We start from the raw sequence: 17,292 nt of genomic DNA, 5'->3' as shown, positions 1-17,292 counted from the left end.
TCTGAATGGTTGGAGAAAGCAATTGAAAATTCCGAAATACTGATCGCAGACGAATCCGAACAATATACTTTGAACACGTTATAGCACATTTCGTGGGAAATGTCTCGCTGGTAATTCATAGGCTTATTTGGCTACTACAGGCACATTTTGTAACTGTTATTATGGAGCACGAGTATAGCTAATAACGTGGTTTCACTGTAGATCTCACACTCGGATACTTAAATGCATACCGACATAGATTTACAATGTCTGCGGTGTTTCTGTTTCGGTTTTGCATTTTACATAGTGATTTTTAGCCGACGCACATGGAGAGAGATGCTGTCGACAATCCCCGTGAAGCTTCAAACACATTTATCTGAAGCAGATTTTTCAGTTGAGCCATACACGGCTGGGTTTTACCTGCTTCGTGGCTTTTGGAATTTAGGACGTGCTTACGATATACGCTCTAAGACGAAAAAACGACTCACCGCGAAGGAGCTATGGAAATTGGTCACCAATTGATATTCACACAAGTATCGTCCGAAAATACAAAACTGTAATTGGAAAGTACAAAACTGTAAAAGTCAGTATAAATTTGAAAACTTAATAAACCATGGAATAATGTAGATAGAGAGGTAAAAATTGACACACATGCTTGGAATCACATGGGGTTTTATTAGAACCACTCCATATTGCCAGACGCGTGAAAGATCTCTTGCGCTCGTCGTTTGGTGATGATCGTGTGCTCAGCCGCCACTTTCGTCATGCTTGACTTCCCAGGTCCCCAGACCTCAGTCCGTGCGATTATTGATTTTGGGGTTACCTGAAGTCGCAAGTGTATTGTGATCGACCGACATCTCTAGGGATGCTGAAAGACAACATCTGACGCCAGTGTCTCACCATAACTCCGGACATGCTTTACAGTACTATTCACAACATTATTCCTCGACTACAGCTATTGTTGAGGAATGATGGTGGACATATTGAGCATTTCCTGTAAAGAACATCATCTTTGCTTTGTCTTGCTTTTTTATGCTAATTATTGCTATTCTGATCAGATGAAGCGCCATCTGTCGGACATTTTTTGAACTTTTGTATTTTTTTGGTTCTAATAAAACCCCATGTCATTGCAAGCATTTGTGTCAATTTGTAACTCTCTATCTACATTATTCCGTGATTTATTCAGTTTTCAAATTTATACTGACTTTTTGATCACCCTGTATGAACGTGTGCTGCTGGGGCGAAATATCGCCCAATAGCTGCCAGGCATAGTAAACAGGAGACATGTCAATACTAGGGCATAAGGTCTTTGCGAATTTCATTCCGTGTATACAGTTGGACAGCGAATAAGCCTCGCAGACAGGCCTGTGGACAATATACGCAGAAGTCTGCATTTGAGTGAGGATGTACGGATGAGCTCAAAGCAGCCGGCTGGAGTAACCGGAAAGTCGCTCGACTTTTGAATAGGAGCGATGGTACTATTCGGCCACAGCGTCAATAAGGAAGCGGTCGACCTAGAGAGACGACAGAGCAAGAGGATCGAGCAATCGTCGGAGAGGCACTCAGAGCGCCGGGTTCATCATTATCATCGATCCGACATTCAAGTGGTCCTTCAGTGACCACTTAGTAGGCGGGTCAAAGGAAGGGTGCTGAACTCATGGCAATATCATTGACCTCTGTAGATCAGTTCGAAGACTTCGAAGGAAGCACTTGAGAATTCACGACATCCAGAAATATATGGCCCCAGTATGCCAAAGTAGATTATTTTTTAGAGGTGCATACGGGTCCTGAAGATGGCGTAAAGAGCTGCCGAAACTGGGAGTGGAAATGAAATAAAAGAACTTCTCAATTTACTCGGCTGGTGGACGGATTTCTTTGTAAAATATTTGACCAACCGCTGTCCCACGTCCACAGTGGATCAACAGAGACTGGAATCTCAATGGCTGGAGTAGAATTGTCTTGAGTCCCGCTTCGAACTGATCGCCGATCGCCAGCGAAGACGTGTCTGGAGAGGCCCTGCACAGTGGTGGGACAGCAGCCTGACTGTCGTCCGCATACGGCCCGACGACCAGGACTGATGGTTTCGGGTGCCCTTTCATCGCACAGAAGGATCCCTTTGGTTCGGTATCTGCGGCGCCCTTACAGGACAGCCGTACGTCGACGATACTCTACGCCCTTGGCCAGCAAGGTCGCCGAACCTCTCCTCAGTTGCGATAGTTTGGAGCATTATGGGCTGGGCCTTCCAATCAGCTCGGGCTTCTGACGATCTAACTCGCCAATGGGACAAAATTTGGCACGATATCCCTCAGGAGGACATCCAAAAACTCTCTCAATTAATGCCAAGCCAAATAAGTGCTTGCATAAAGGTCAGCAGTGAACCAAGGCTTTATTGAATTGCTCAATTTCTAAAGCTCTTTCTCTTGAATAAATCCTCAATTTTTTCTCAAACTGTAATCATTTGTTTCTCTGTACAGGCACATTACGTCTACCAATTTCCCTCTCATTTGGATAATTTATTCGTGGTGCGTCGTTTCTTTCTCTTTGTCTTAGAATGAATTAACTACATCTGTACTCCGCAAACCACCTTATGGTGTCGGAGTGTGGCGGAGTGTGCTTGTGGCACCACTATCATCCTCCCCCTCCCCTCCCCCACCTTTCTTGTTCCATTAACAGGTGGTGCGTAGGAAGGAAGACTGTCTAGTTGTACCCATTTAAAGAGACGTAACTTTAGTACACATCGGGTTTTTCTTAATCAAGAGATATGTGGGCTGCTGACCCTTTTAAAGTGAAAGGCCGGCTCGTATTCAGCCAAACAATCCCACTTCTTGTAAACAAATTATAGAGTTGCAAGCTCTTATCTTCAGGTGGCTCTATTTAACATGAAATTAAAATTTGGTAATAGTACTATGTTGTGGCATCTGGCCAGCTGAATACTTTAACTAAGGGGAGTGAAAGTTAAGTGCAGGTACAGAATGAGCCTGGTTAATACAGTCGAAGCGTGGACATCACCTGCGAGCGTAAACGAAAGGTGCAGAGTTTTTATCGAGAAAAAGGTTGTTTATTCCTTATTCAGAGTAAAATTGGGCGCGCCCAGTTTGGATTACAATAGGCATTCCGACATGTGATGACAAATGCAAAATTTTGGGATCCAACAGTCACTGCCAGAAAAACAATTTTTTTCCTTAATTGTATTTTCATTCCTTTACCACTTAAAGGTTGCCTATTAGATGTGAGAATTTGGTAGCATTGGTACAACATTGTGCTCTGCAGCCAAAAGAGTAACTAGGAAAATTTTAGGTCAAAAAAGAAAAAAAAATACATGAATGTCCATTTCGATCAGAGTTGTGAGCAAGCGAAGCTACTAAAGAGCTAGCGCACCAGTCACAATAAAACCATAATCGAACTAGTCACAATCAAACCATAACGCCAAAGCCGAAGAACATACAGACTAAAAGTAAATAAGGAAGTTCAAAAGTATTCCAGCATTTATTGTGATATAAAATTACGCAGGCAAAGATTTTATGGGCATATTAAAATAATGGAACCAATTAGACTAACTAGACAAGTTGTGAAATTCTATGAAACTCATAGTAAAGCTACAAACTGAGACAACACTCGTTAAAGGGATCGTAGGTGGTAAAAGAAGAGATGAGAGAAGCAGGGATAGTATAATATGAAATACAGAAATTGACGACTAGACAGTCTGCCAGGCATAAAAACGCAAGAAAACCGGAATACTTAATCTGAGTATAGCAAAAGAATACAATCTGAGATAATGAAAATAATATGCGCACAAAAAAGACTATGAGAAAATTCTAAAATATCCTTCGTTGTACATCGCTTGGTCCCGTAGGACCCAGGCGTAGGTAATAATTAAAAAAATAATCCTGTGTAGATTGGATCCTGAGAATAAATAGAAAATCGTGCAAATAAGGAGAAGTCAGTTCACGCCATAGCTCGGAGGCTATGAGCCAGAGTAAATCGCATTAAAAAAAGAAAAGTTGTTGACTGTGACGCGCTCCTTGCGATAAGGCCCAGCCATTAGTACCACGCCATCGGACCGTCTACGACTGCGACCTTGCGTTCTTTCGTATTTCTTTGGTTACAACCATCCTCTCGGTAAGTAGCCTACAACGGCTTTGGTGTTATGGTTTGATTGTGACTGGTTCGCTAGCTCTTTAGTAGTTTCTCTTGTTCACGACAACTCTGCACGAAATGGATTTTCATGTACTTATTTATTTGCTGTCATTTACATTTAAAATGACTCTCAGTGACTAAGAAATGTCGTGTTTTCACCATATTAAACTGTACATATCCATAAAATGAAGTTTATTTAGTTTCTTAGCGGTTTAACAAAGTTGCAGCTTTATGTACTCGGAAACTTAAAGCTAATTAGGTAACGTAAAAATTAACAATTTATGTTAAGGAAAATAGAGAGAAAGAGAGTTAAGAATCGTAGAATACCACCACCGATTTTGTCCACGGGGTGTACCTCAGAAAGACATTGAGTCTGTCAGCCACAACCCGATCTACTACCACTCGCCATTCGAGGGCGATTCTTTCATCTACTTGCACTTAAATGGTGTGACCCTTCATCTAGTTTAGGTTCTATCTAGTTTGTGCTCTACATGTCAGCATTTGCTATCTTCTGTTTCTACATTTATCTTCAGTCTAGTATTACTGTCTACTGTACACTAGTTTTTATGACACTCTGTTGATAATCATCAGTTAAGTTTCAGTATGACACTTCTCGTACTTTTACTAGTCTAGATTCAATAGAAATATAGCATGGCTTTTTGTATGCATAAGCGTTCCATACCTAGGTATATAGGATTCATTTCCATCAGTAGCTAACAATTCTAACGCATCACCGAGCCTATGTTAGTACTTTACAATTAACCATTCTCTATTAACTCATCTTCAATTGCGCCCCAGTTTTTTGATCTGCTGTCACTACTACCCTTGTCTGTCTCGTTACTATCGTCCGTAGACTCATTCGTTGCATGAGCTCGTTGCCCCTTGTACTCTCGTAGCTACAAGTGTTTATGTAGCGATCTACACTACTGGCCATTAAAATTGCTACACCAAGAAGAAATGCAGATGATAAACGGGTATTCATTGGACAAATATATTATACTAGAACTGACATGTGATTACATTTTCACGCAATTTGGGTGAATAGATCCTGAGAAATCAGTACCCAGAAGAACCACGTCTGGCCGTAATAACGGCCTTGATACGCCTGGCCATTGAGTCAAAGTTTGGATGGCGTGTACAGGTACAGCTGCCCATGCAGTTTCAACACGATACCACAGTTCGACAAGAGTAGTGACTGGCGTATTGTGACGAGCCAGTTGCTCGGCTACCATTGACCAGACGTTTTAAATTGGTGAGAGATCTAAAGGATGTGCTGGCCAGGGCAGCAGTCGAACATTTTCTGTATCCAGAAAGGCCCGTACAGGACCTACAACATGCGGTCGTGCATTATCCTGCTGAAATGTAGGGTTTCGCAGGGATCGAATGAAGGGTAGAGCGTCGGGTCGTAACATATCTGAAACGTAACGTCCACTGTTCAAAGTGCCGTCAATGCGAACAAGAGGTGACCGAGACGTATAACAAATGGCATCCCATACCATCACGCGGGGTGGTACGCCAGTATGGCGATGACGAATACACGCTTCCAATGTGAGTTCACCGCGATGTCGCCAAACACGGATGCGACCATCATGGTGCTGTAAACAGAACCTGGATTTATCCGATAAAATCACGTTTTGCCAATCGTGCTCCCAGGTTCGTTGTTGAGTACACAATCGCAGACGCTCCTGTCTGTGATGCAGCGTCAAAGGTAACCGCAGCCTTGGTCTCCGAGCTGATAGTCTATGCTGCTGCAAACGTCGTCGAACTGTTTGTGCAGATGGTTGTTGTCTTGCAAACGTCCCCATCTGTTGACTCAGGAATCGAGACGTGGCTGTACGATCCGTTACAGCCATGTGGATAAGATGCCTGTCATCTCGACTGCTAGTGATACAAGGCCGTTGGGATCTAGCATGGCGTTCCGTATTGCCCTCCTGAACCCACCGATTCCATATTCTGCTAACAGTCATTGGATCTCGACCAACGCGAGCAGCAATGTCGCGATACGAAAAACGGCAGTCGGGATAGGCTACAATCCGACCTTTATCAAAGTCAGAAACGTGATGGCACGCATTTCTCCTCCTTACACGAGGCATCACAACAACGTTTCACCAAGAAACGCCAGTCAACTGTTTGTGTATGAGAAATCGGTTGGAAACTTTCCTCATGTGAGCACGTTGTAGGTGTCGCCACCGGCGCCAACTTTGTGTGGATGCTCTGAAAAGCTAATCATTTGCATATCACAGCATCTTCTTCCTGTTGGTTAAATTTCGCGTCTGTAGCACGTCATCTTCGTGGTGTAGCAATTTTAATGGCCAGTAGTGTAGATGTTCTGTCTGCACAGTCGTTTGGATCGTCCACGGGGTCTTGTCTCTAAATGATTATGTTTAGTCGTCGTGTGAGGGTGCTAGTCGTGTTTCCTGCGACCAATGGTCACAGTACTGACGTTTTTGCTCTGGGGTCCTTCTGTCTCCAGAGACACGACGATTCTCCAAAATGGGCACAATACAGATCGTAGTACAGCTAGACTCAGTGGTCTGGTGTCAGGTGGGTATGTCCCAGCGACGCAGCAGAGGCTCGCCTGTGCGACGTACCTTCCAGTTCATGACGGCGCCCTTGCGTTGTCGCGCGCGCGTCTTGCTCTTGGTCTTGATGACCATGACGCCGCGCTGCTCCTGGCTGGGGTCGTCGCTGGGCCCCAGGGAGATGCTGTACTCCTGCAGGTACTGGTGCGCCGCCGCCTGGTTCACCGCGCGTTCCAGCGACACCACGATCTTCGCCCACTGCAAAACGAATCAGGGTACAAGCCGAGGCTCCCCACAATAGTAGTAAAACTATTCACAGTTTCTAAAATGTCGTGTTTTATTAGGAACGGACGCCTCTTCACGAGATGCTTCACAGACTTGTACCAGTGGCTACTTATTCACACACAAAATGCAAATATTAGAAAATAAATTTGATAGGAAATGCCAAATGGCGAAGCAGTCATGGCTAGTGGAGAATAGCCAAGCTGTAGAGGCACTGTAATCTCCCTCTCGTTATATTTTGCTAATGCTTAATCTACGGTTTTCTTTGCGGCGATCGAACATTGGTAAGGGTTAGTTAAAAGAGAGACCACGCTTCGTAAGAAACTTGGTCGTGTTTCCTAACACGGAACTCTGCCTCTTTTCCTTACTAATATTGAAGTGAAATTTAAACGGAATGGTTGCTCCCAAAGGATAACAATTCATACAATTTACTTCGTTTATTGAGCTGGTACTTAACGCACTTCCTAACAATTGTTAAACCCCAACTTTTAATATTAGCTGTTAAATTTAGTTCGACTGTCATACTGAGGATTGCCATTGTTGTATTCTTTCTGCGAATTAAACTACGACACAATAAAACTTCGCTTTAATATTAATAAGCGTTCAACTAATAAAAAGGGGCGATCGAAAAGTTTCCATTCGAAGACTGTACCGCTACGGTCGCAGATTCGGATCCTGCCTCGGGCATGAATGTGTGTGATGTCCTTAGGTTAGTTAGGTTTAAGTAGTTCTAAGTTCTAGGGAACTGATGACCTCAGAAGTTAAGTCCCATAGTGCCCAGAGCCATTTGAACCATTTTTTTGAAGAGTGTACAGTCCAGAATCGGTATGCCAATTTGGCAAAATCGCCGTGAACACTGACAAGGGAACCGTCCATTCTGTAAATCACGTATTTTGATGCGCTTCAAATATGTTGTAGAGGCACTTGCCCTGAGTATCTGGCTAACCGTTTTTTTAGCAACGGGCCTTGGTTTTTGAAGTTCATTGCGCGCTTTGTATATACGTAGTATTACACATATTTCGAATAAGTCAGCGTAGCGCAGCGGTAAAGGTTCACGGCTACCGCGCTGGAAGTATTGTCTTCGAATCCTGTTCGTGTTCTTTGCTTTTTTTTTTCAAAATCGACCGAATTTTTCAATTTTATTTCAAAGAATATCAACAAACATTGTAAGGTGTGCGATATTATAAAGATATATTCAGTTATTAATTTTTTCAAATGTTCATTCCGTTTGTGGTTCGCAATTGAAGTTCCAAATGTTCGTACAACGGTTGCTTCTTGTATCACCGAAATCGATCTCCTCCCATTATCATCCCCTCTCCCGTGAATACCGTTAGTTGTAACGGGAACCCCAGCTCCTAGGCCAATGAGGATGCGAGTTGCATTCCTTTACGTTCGCAGCGAACTACAGCGTCAGTTGCTCGCAAAGCGTCTCTAGTGCCGTGTGTTAGAAAAATTCTGTGAAATGGAAGAACAAAGTGTTTCTTCAGTAGTGCAGCCAGAAGAAGATCCTCAAGTAGAGGAGTTGAACGGAGAATCAAAAGGCGAAATCACAAATGCCATTAAATACACCGAAAATCTACTCCGCAATTTGAATCTCGTAACGAATACACCGCCTAGCGTGATCTCTGCCAATTCCGTTGCAACTGGGAATGAGATATGTATCGCAATACAGGATCTCTTGGTCGAAAGACAGATCATTATTGATGGTGAACTGATAGATTTCAACGAAGAAGATGAATTGGGAGAATATGATGCAAAACACAAACTGAATGAATATTTGAAAAAATTAATAACTGAATATATCTTTATAATTTCGCACACCTTACACTGTTTGTTGATATTCTTTGAAATAAAATTGAAAAATTCGATCGTTTTGAAAAAAAAGTACACTAGCAGGATTCGAACACAATACCTCCAGTGCGGTAGCCGTGAACCTTTACCGCTACTCTACGCTGACTTGCTCGAAGTACATCTTATGTTACGGATATACAAAGCGCGCAATGAACTTCGGAATCTATTTTCTCAAAAACCAAAACCGGATAGCCAGATACTCCGGGTAAGTGCCTCTACGACATATTTGAAGCGCATCAAAATCAGTGATTTACAGTATGGAGGGCCCCCTTGTGAGACAATCATCCCATCTACGCAGCAGATTGAAGATACCCATTTGGTAAAACATCGTGTCCTGCTGCGTAAAGAAGTCTGTAACTGCCTGCTGCACATCTTCGTCCGACATGAATCGTCGACCCTTCATGGCCTTTTTTAAGAGACTGAAGGCTTGATCAAGACTCTAGGGTGGGTGCTCGAGTGTCTCCCACTTAAGTTGTCGTAACTTCTGCTTTACGACATGTCCGGTATAGGGACGTTATTGTCACGAAGCAGCAGCGTCCCTTCGCGTACCATTCCACAACGGTGGTTTTCGACAGAAATGCTGCCCCTTACATTCTTCATACTCCGATGGATGTCTACCTATGTTTGTGTTTCGGCAGTCAAAAAAAGAATTACAGCACACTGGTCCTGTCTGAACGCGTTTGGTAAAAACGTCATCACAGTTCACAGACATGTCACAACAATCCCTTGCCTATGTGTCTGTGCTTATACACCAGCATCGGAGTAGCGCTATGTTGCATATACGTTGCAGCAAGTACCCTCAGACGGTAACTTTTTGATCGCCCTTCGTAATATAGCCCGCTACTGACTGAGAATGACGTCACTGATTTGTACACATTTCGCACCATCCGCGAATAAACCTATTATTCATTATCTGCTGTCCTAGCATTCGACTGAAAACTTCCTAACTCAGATTTCATTAACATCTGCAAACTGTTCATATTTTCTGGAGCGACTCTGTTTCATACGATCGTTCTACGCGAGACCTGAACGACTGATCTCATCTCGCATAAACGGTAGCGCTTGGGCATTGTTGAACAAAACAGCAAGACACTGCCTCCTGTCAGAAAAGACGCACTCAGCTCAATGTTTCAGAGGACCGGCGACGCGTAAGGATACAATTGATCACGCAAGTAATGATGGTAGAACCTTTAACAGTCCGCATAACTTTGGGAATACATACAGCACAATTAAGTAATCCTTTGGAGAAAGAGAAAGAGCTGGAGGAACATCGTGAGCTCAGGCGACAAGCTATTACTAACCAAAGAACGAAAGGCTGAGAGCTGGACGTAATATATAGAAGGGCTATACAAAGGAAACTAACTTCAAGACAGTACTGTGGATTTTTTTTTTTTACTCTTTACATTCTCCACTGCTAGCAGTGGGCCAGGCTGTTCGAGATACGGCCCACTGGAGAGTCACGGTTCTACAAGGTGATCAAAAAGTCAGTATAAATTTGAAAACTTAATAAACCACGGAATAATGTAGATAGAGAGGTAAAAATTGAGACACATGCTTGGAATGACATGGGGTTTTATTACAACAAAAAAAAAAACAAAGTTCACAAAATGTCCTACAGATGGCGCTGGTCAGCAAAACTGCTTCCGTGACGAGTGAGAGGTACGCCGATATGTTACAGAATCGCATCATCCCCAGCCTGGCTGCCAGCCGCGGTGGTCTCGCGGTTCTAGGCGCGCAGTCCGGAAACGCGCGACTGCTACGGTCGCAGGTTCTAAGTTCTAGGGGACTGATGACCACAGCTGTTAAGTCCCATAGTGCTCAGAGCCAGCCAGGCTGGCTGATAAACACCTGCTGGAACGTACGATGCTTATGCAGGATGGCGCTCCACCCCATATTGCTAGACGCGTGAAAGATCTCTTGCGCGCGTCGTTTGGTGATGATCGTGTGCTCAGCCGCCATTTTCGTCATGCTTGGCCTCCCAGGTCCCCAGACCTCAGTCCGTGCGACTATTGGCTTTGGGGTTACCTGAAGTCGCAAGTGTATTGTGATCGACCGACATCTGATAAGACATCCGACGCCAGTGCCTCACCGTAACTCCAAACAGGCTTTACAGTGCTGTTCACAACATTATTCCTCGACTACAGGTATTGTTGAGGAATGATGGTGGACATATTGAGCGTTTCCTGTAAAGAACATCATCTTTGCTTTGTCTTACTTTGTTATTCTAATTATTGCTATTCTGATCAGATGAAGCGCCATCTGTCGGACATTTTTTGAACGTTTGTATTTTTTTTTGTTCTAATAAAAACCCGTGTCATTCCAAGCATGATGTCATTTTGTACCTCTCTATCTACATTATTCCGTGATTTATTCATTTTTCAAATTTATACTGACTTTTTGATCACCCAGTATTCGGTCAAATGTCAGACAAGCTGATAATTGGGCACATTCGGGACTCTAATTGGGAATAAATTGGTGGGGCTTACCAGTTGCGGCATATACCAAGGGAAACCTCCAGAAAATCTTAATCGGAATCGGGGAATAGAATCATATTAATTTATTTCCATATTAATTTATTCTCCGACGAGAACGTTGTCCCAACCAACTATTAAAATGTTATGTATGTGTGACGTGTCTGTACCCTATGTGATCAAAAGTAACCCCCAAAACATACCTTTTTCATATTATGTGCATTGTGCTGCCACCTGCTGCCACGTACTCCATATCAACGACCTCAGTAGTCATTAGACATCGTGAGGGAGTAGAATGGGGCGCTCCACAGAACTCACGGAGTTCAAACGTGGTCAGGTGATTGGGTGTCACTTGTGTCATACGTCTGTATGCGACATTTCTACATTCCTAAACATCCCTAGGTCCACTGTTTCCAATGTGATAGTGAAGTGGAAATGAGAAGGGACACGTACAGCACAAAAGCGTACAGGCCATCCTCGTCTGTTGACTGACAGAGACCACCGACAGTTGAAGAGAGTCGTAATGTGTAATAGGCAGACATCTATCCAGACAATCACACAGGAACTCCAATGCATCAGGATCCACTGCAAATACTATGACAGTTGGGCGGGAATTGAGAAAACTTGGATTTCGTGGTCGAGCAGCTGCTCATAAGCCACACATCACGCCGGTAAATGTCAATCGACGCCTCGCTTGGTGTAAGGAACGAAAATATTGGACCATGTAGTGGGACGTGAAATCGAAGCGTCCCCCATCCACCAGTGTCAGCCCAGTTTGCAGGTGAATATAAGTTTAATTTACTGTTTTGTTTATGTATTTTTGTAATATTTGTAATAGCTGTGAATTATCTAAAGTTTTGTATTTATTTTTTATGTTTCATGTACGGAGAGGGCGGCGCAACGAACGGAGACAGCATCTTCGCTGCCGGGACCAGAGAGAAAATTGCTGGCCACTATACGTCGCGGGTCGACAGCCAAAGAGCAACAGAAGATCTTGAAACCGAGTTGTTGCGTCGTGCTTCTAAAAATTAAATAACTGAGAATTTGTAATGTTTGTACAACAATGACGTCATAGAAAGTTTAATCATGTTGTAAATGTTCAGTTCTGTCTTGTCAAGGTTCAGGTTCACGTCTATATGTAGGAAGATAATAAACTAGTGGATGCTACTAAAGTTGAAATACGTGTTCCGAGAATTTATTTATGAAGAATTATGTTACGTAATTTATTTGACAAGATTATTAATTTTTGACAACGTCCATCGCGAGTTTGAATCTCGAAAGTTTATTCAATATAGTTCTAATATTTATTAAATCAGATAACGTGCGTTAATATAATTTCTGAGGAGAAACAAACGACATCTAAATTGAAAAAGTTTGCGCAAACCAATTGGACTGAGTGACGTAATTCTGCGCATACGACTCAAATGATGTTTTGCAGTTTCGTTCAAGAACCATTCTGAGACAATTTAAAAAGAGTATAAATAATTTTGAAGTGTGTTGTAACTGACGTAGGTGACGAAGTCTACACATGGTCATATGAAAAAAGAAAATCATTTATAAAAAACTTACGTCGTTACACTACACCGTGGCGACCTTAAAAACAGGACTTGTGTGCAACTAAGACACACAGGTACGAAACAATTAAAACATCAAGAGTCCTTCGGAAGTCAACGCGAGTCTTCGTGGAGCCTTCACCAGCCAGCGGTGACTTCGCGGGTGTGGGCAGCTGACGGAGCGCAGCCAAGCTGTACGGTCACGCAGTTATTCCACGAGAAGGCGCATCTGTTGGGCAGCAGCTGAACGCTGCAAACCCCGACAACCTTTTTCTCCTTAAACTAACAGGTCCAGTACGTCAGCTGGGGGGCGTTCCTCCGGCTGGTATTAGAGGTGTTGCTGAGGGCTTCGCCTGTCAACGGTGGGCCGGGCGTGGTTGCAGCCAGTGACGTCTCCGGTGTTCGACTCAGCGTCCTGCCGGTTGCGGAAGCGGGGTCGCAGCATCTCAGCGGCTGCATCGACGGCTGTTACATCTGCAGCCCATAGCAGCACACCGATCATCGAGAACTACAAACTAAAATATTAGTGTCCGGTGAGTCTGTTTTAAGTTGGATGTGGAGTGTTGTACATAGGGAGTGTGCTTTTATAGGATTGTTGATTACAAGTCTGCGTGTGTAACTAGTTAATATCTTACAACAATGTCGGGAAGTGAAATGTCAGCCGAAGAGCAATCTATGTCCGATTGGAGCATGAGATCCCTTTTTAGGGCGATCGCTAAACTAAAACAATCTAACGAAGAATCCACTGCTAGATTAAAAGAGGAACTAAAACAGGTATTAAAACAGTCTAACGAAGAATCTACTGCTAGATTAAAACAGTTTAACGAAGAATCTACTGCTAGATTAAAAGAGGAACTAAAACAGGAATTAAAACAGTCTAACGAGGAATCTACTGCTAGATTAAAAGGGGAGCTAACAAAATCTACAGACAGGTTACAGGAATATCTTAATGAAACCAGTCGAGAATTAAGTGATAAAATAGAGGCTTCTAAAGTTGAAATGCAGGAAAAACTAGTAGGACTTAGTAATAAGATTGCTGATAATTGTAAAAGGTTAGAAGAACATATCCAGGAATCGCGTGAGGAAAAAGCTCGCATGCGAAATGATATTACTGACTTAACCAAGAGACTAGATAACGTCAATGTCTTAGTCGTAAATGAAATAGAGAAAAATAACGATAAGTTACGAGACGAATTTTCTATGCAAACAGAAACTGTTCGCAGAGAATTATTAGAATCTATTAAAGAGGTTTCTACCAAACCTGTGGAGATTTCTTCAATAGATAATGTAGAATTAGAGACATTAACTCATCGAGTAGAAAAAGATCATACTGAAATAGAAAACATGAAATTTTTAATTACCGAAATATGCAGTAACCTTGAGACTTCCAAAGATAATAACATTGACGAAGGTATAGAGCGTTCACATCGTGAACGCAGTGAAGAATCGATATTAGCTAACCGCGTATCCAATACAGAAATGCTAAGGAAATTACTAAACGGTTATCGGAATTAAATAATAATGAAAACATTTCAAGTAGTAGAAGTAATAACGTAATCAGAGACAACAGTCGCATCGTGTTTTCTAGCTCGGACGACAACAATACAAATAAAGAAATCACGGCAAGCCAATCCGATGCAACTCCGTCTCTGCAATCTAAACAAAATCCAACTATGTCTCTCGCAGAATGTTGGGATGATATAACGACAAATTTAAATGTAGCAAGTCGATTTCCTGTATTCAAACCAGGAGGCGAACTTCACCCTATAATCTTTATAAAAGCTTTTGAAACTTCATTATCTCCTAAATGGAGTAATGAAAAACGGATTCAATTTGTAATAGGACATTTAGAAGCAGAAGCTGCGGAATGGGCAGTACTGCATAGAACTGAATTTAGGGACTGGGATGATTTTGTTAAGCAGTTTAAACAAAATTATTGGTCAAGAGGAAAACAACAACACTTAACTTTAGAGTTGTTAGACCCTCCTCCATATTCTAAACGGTGAGGAGGTTATAGGAATTATTTCGAATGGCATTTAAACCGTGCTAAATTAATTGAAGAACCAATTATTGAAAGTCACCTAATACGAGTCCTAATTAGTAGGTTACCGTATTATGTAAAGGAAAAAATGATAGAAAGGGAATGGTCACAACCTTGTGTATTATTAGGATATTTAGAACAGTTAGATATACTTAATAGAGAACGGGAAGACGGGAAATTTAGATTTGGTAGAAATGACAATCCTCGAAATAATAATAATTCAGAACCACGAAAATCTAACAACAACAATCATAGCCGGTTTTGTTATATAAAACGGCAATCTGAAGATAAAGAGAGCCAACAAAATCGTGGTAATAACTCTAAAATGCGAAGATTACACAATAACGATAATGAGATAAATCATCCTCAAGTAATTAATGAAGGTCAAGTTGTAGGTGACGTTATCATAGAAAGTTCGGAAAACTAGTAAAGTCCTTTAGTACGGGTCAACTAGAGGGAACTGTTAGTGAAAATTATACAAGACCCAATTGCAATTTACCATTAAGCTGCCAAAAGGAAGGTGATTGGCAACAAGATTTACTTCAGGAAGACAATCAGATAAGGGAGAATATAACTTATAAACCCGTTATTAAAGGTTATATTAAAGATACCGAAGTAAATATTATAATCGATTCGGGTAGCGAAGTAAGTATTTTATCTAAAGAATTATTTCAGCTTAAAAGAAAATACTGGAATTTCCCAACCTTACCTGTAACTGGGGTGAAAATTATAGGAGTTACTGGGTCAACAGAAGCGTCCGATCTTACCCGTCGGCTTTGACCCGTGACGTAAGCGTGTTGTGGTGTGTGACGTCATTACGGCGCGGAGTTTGATTTGCGATTGTGGCGTGTTTGTAGATGTCTTGTTTTTGTTTGTCGTGCTCTCTGGTGGTGTGTTCATGGTTTTCGTTTGTTTCGTTTGTTTCGTGTGGTGGGGTCAGTTTTCTGTTGCTCAGGTGTTGGATTTGAAGCGGAATTTCTATTACTGAGTTTTTTGAGGTAAGTTCCGTTTTTTTTTTGGTTATTTATGTATGTTTTGTGTATTGGGTATAGGTTGGAAACATCCGATCTCACGCGTCGGCTTTGACCCGTGACGTAAGGGACCTACACATTGATCTGTAGCGTAGCCCTGAATACGAGGTTAGGTTGGGAGTTTTTTTTTGGAATGCGGCCGCGGCAGCGGCCGCCTATGATTCGAAAATATTGATTTGACACTAATGAACATGTATACGTAATATGAAGCAATTTGATGAACATATTGATCTGTAGCGTAGCCCACTTGAGGTTAGGCTGGGAGTTTTTTTTTTTGGAATGCGGCCGCGGCAGCGGCCGCCTATGATTCGAAAATATTGATTTGACACTAATGAACATGTATACGTAATATTAAGCAATTTGATGAACATATTGATCTGTAGCGTAGCCCACTTGAGGTTAGGTTGGGAGTTTCTTTTTGGAATGCGGCCGCGGCAGCGGCCGCCTATGATTCGAAAATATTGATTTGACACTAATGAAGCCTGTGGGGGGATGGGGGGGCACTGCAGACTCCCCCCACCGCATAACGACACATGATGATCAAATTTTGAAAAAAAATGAAAAATTTTTTCCGTACCTGCTAAACTGCATAAGTGCCGATGTATGTAGGCGTAAGGGAAGCTTTCGTTTCTTAGTTTTCTATTGGGGGATGTGATCGGTAGGTTCTGTTGAGCTATATAGGTTAAGGGAAGTGTCCGATTATGGATAGGAATGTGTTTTTTGGTATTTGGTCAGTTTTGTGATGTTGATTTATTTCGTTGTTTTGCGTGGTGTTGAATGGCGGTCGGTGGCTACATTTCTGTATATTTAGTTTCTCCGCACCCAAAAACCCCTAATTTCCCACGCTTGTCCCGTTACAGTCATTAGGCTTTTTGTGAAACTTGTGTATTTCAGTGTTTACAATACGTATGCGATGTTTTTATATCCGCCATATTGGAATTGTTTATAGTCGTTTCCGCGGTATTTGTGACGTCATGGGTCAAAGCCGACGGGTAAGATCGGACGCTTCTGTATTTCCCAAAAAGAAGTCAAAATATTGCTGAGGAAGTTTATTTAACTTTTGAAATTGCTAAACAATTAATTGCTCACTCTGTACTTGTCGTAGCCAACTTAAATGTGGCCATAATTTTAGGTATAGATTGGCTATGTAAATATAAAGCTATATTAGATTTTAAAGACTCTTCCTTAACCATCCATAAGGAGGCATGTGCTTTTAAAGTGAGGTTTTCTGATAATCGAGTACCTGAAAATTGCTACGAATCCTTACAGATTAAGTACACACAGACCATGAACCTATTAATAGATTCTAGTGATCTTGAATATGAAGTATACCGATGTGAGGCTCGTAATAGTATCAAAACCGAAGTGAAAGAAAAATGTTATTCTACGAATTGTCTATCCGAACAAAAAAAGGAAGAGTTGGAA

General features: G+C 42.1%; 1 protein-coding gene across 1 annotated transcript in view; it reads right to left on the bottom strand.

The window, feature by feature from the left end:
• The window catches only part of LOC124736535, a 264,204-nt gene that overhangs the window by 78,223 nt on the left and 168,689 nt on the right, over positions 1-17,292 (bottom strand). Inside the window, exon 12 of the mRNA XM_047248575.1 lies at positions 6,708-6,896. Within this exon, the coding sequence (XP_047104531.1) occupies positions 6,708-6,896 (189 nt within the window). The remainder of the gene's footprint in view (positions 1-6,707; positions 6,897-17,292) is intronic.

Source organism: Schistocerca piceifrons, chromosome 1 (assembly GCF_021461385.2).
Source record: "Schistocerca piceifrons isolate TAMUIC-IGC-003096 chromosome 1, iqSchPice1.1, whole genome shotgun sequence".
In the NCBI taxonomy this organism is placed as follows: Eukaryota; Metazoa; Arthropoda; class Insecta; order Orthoptera; family Acrididae; genus Schistocerca; species Schistocerca piceifrons.
The sequence above is the reverse complement of the archived record's forward strand: the minus strand, read 5'-3'. Positions and strand labels throughout refer to the sequence as shown.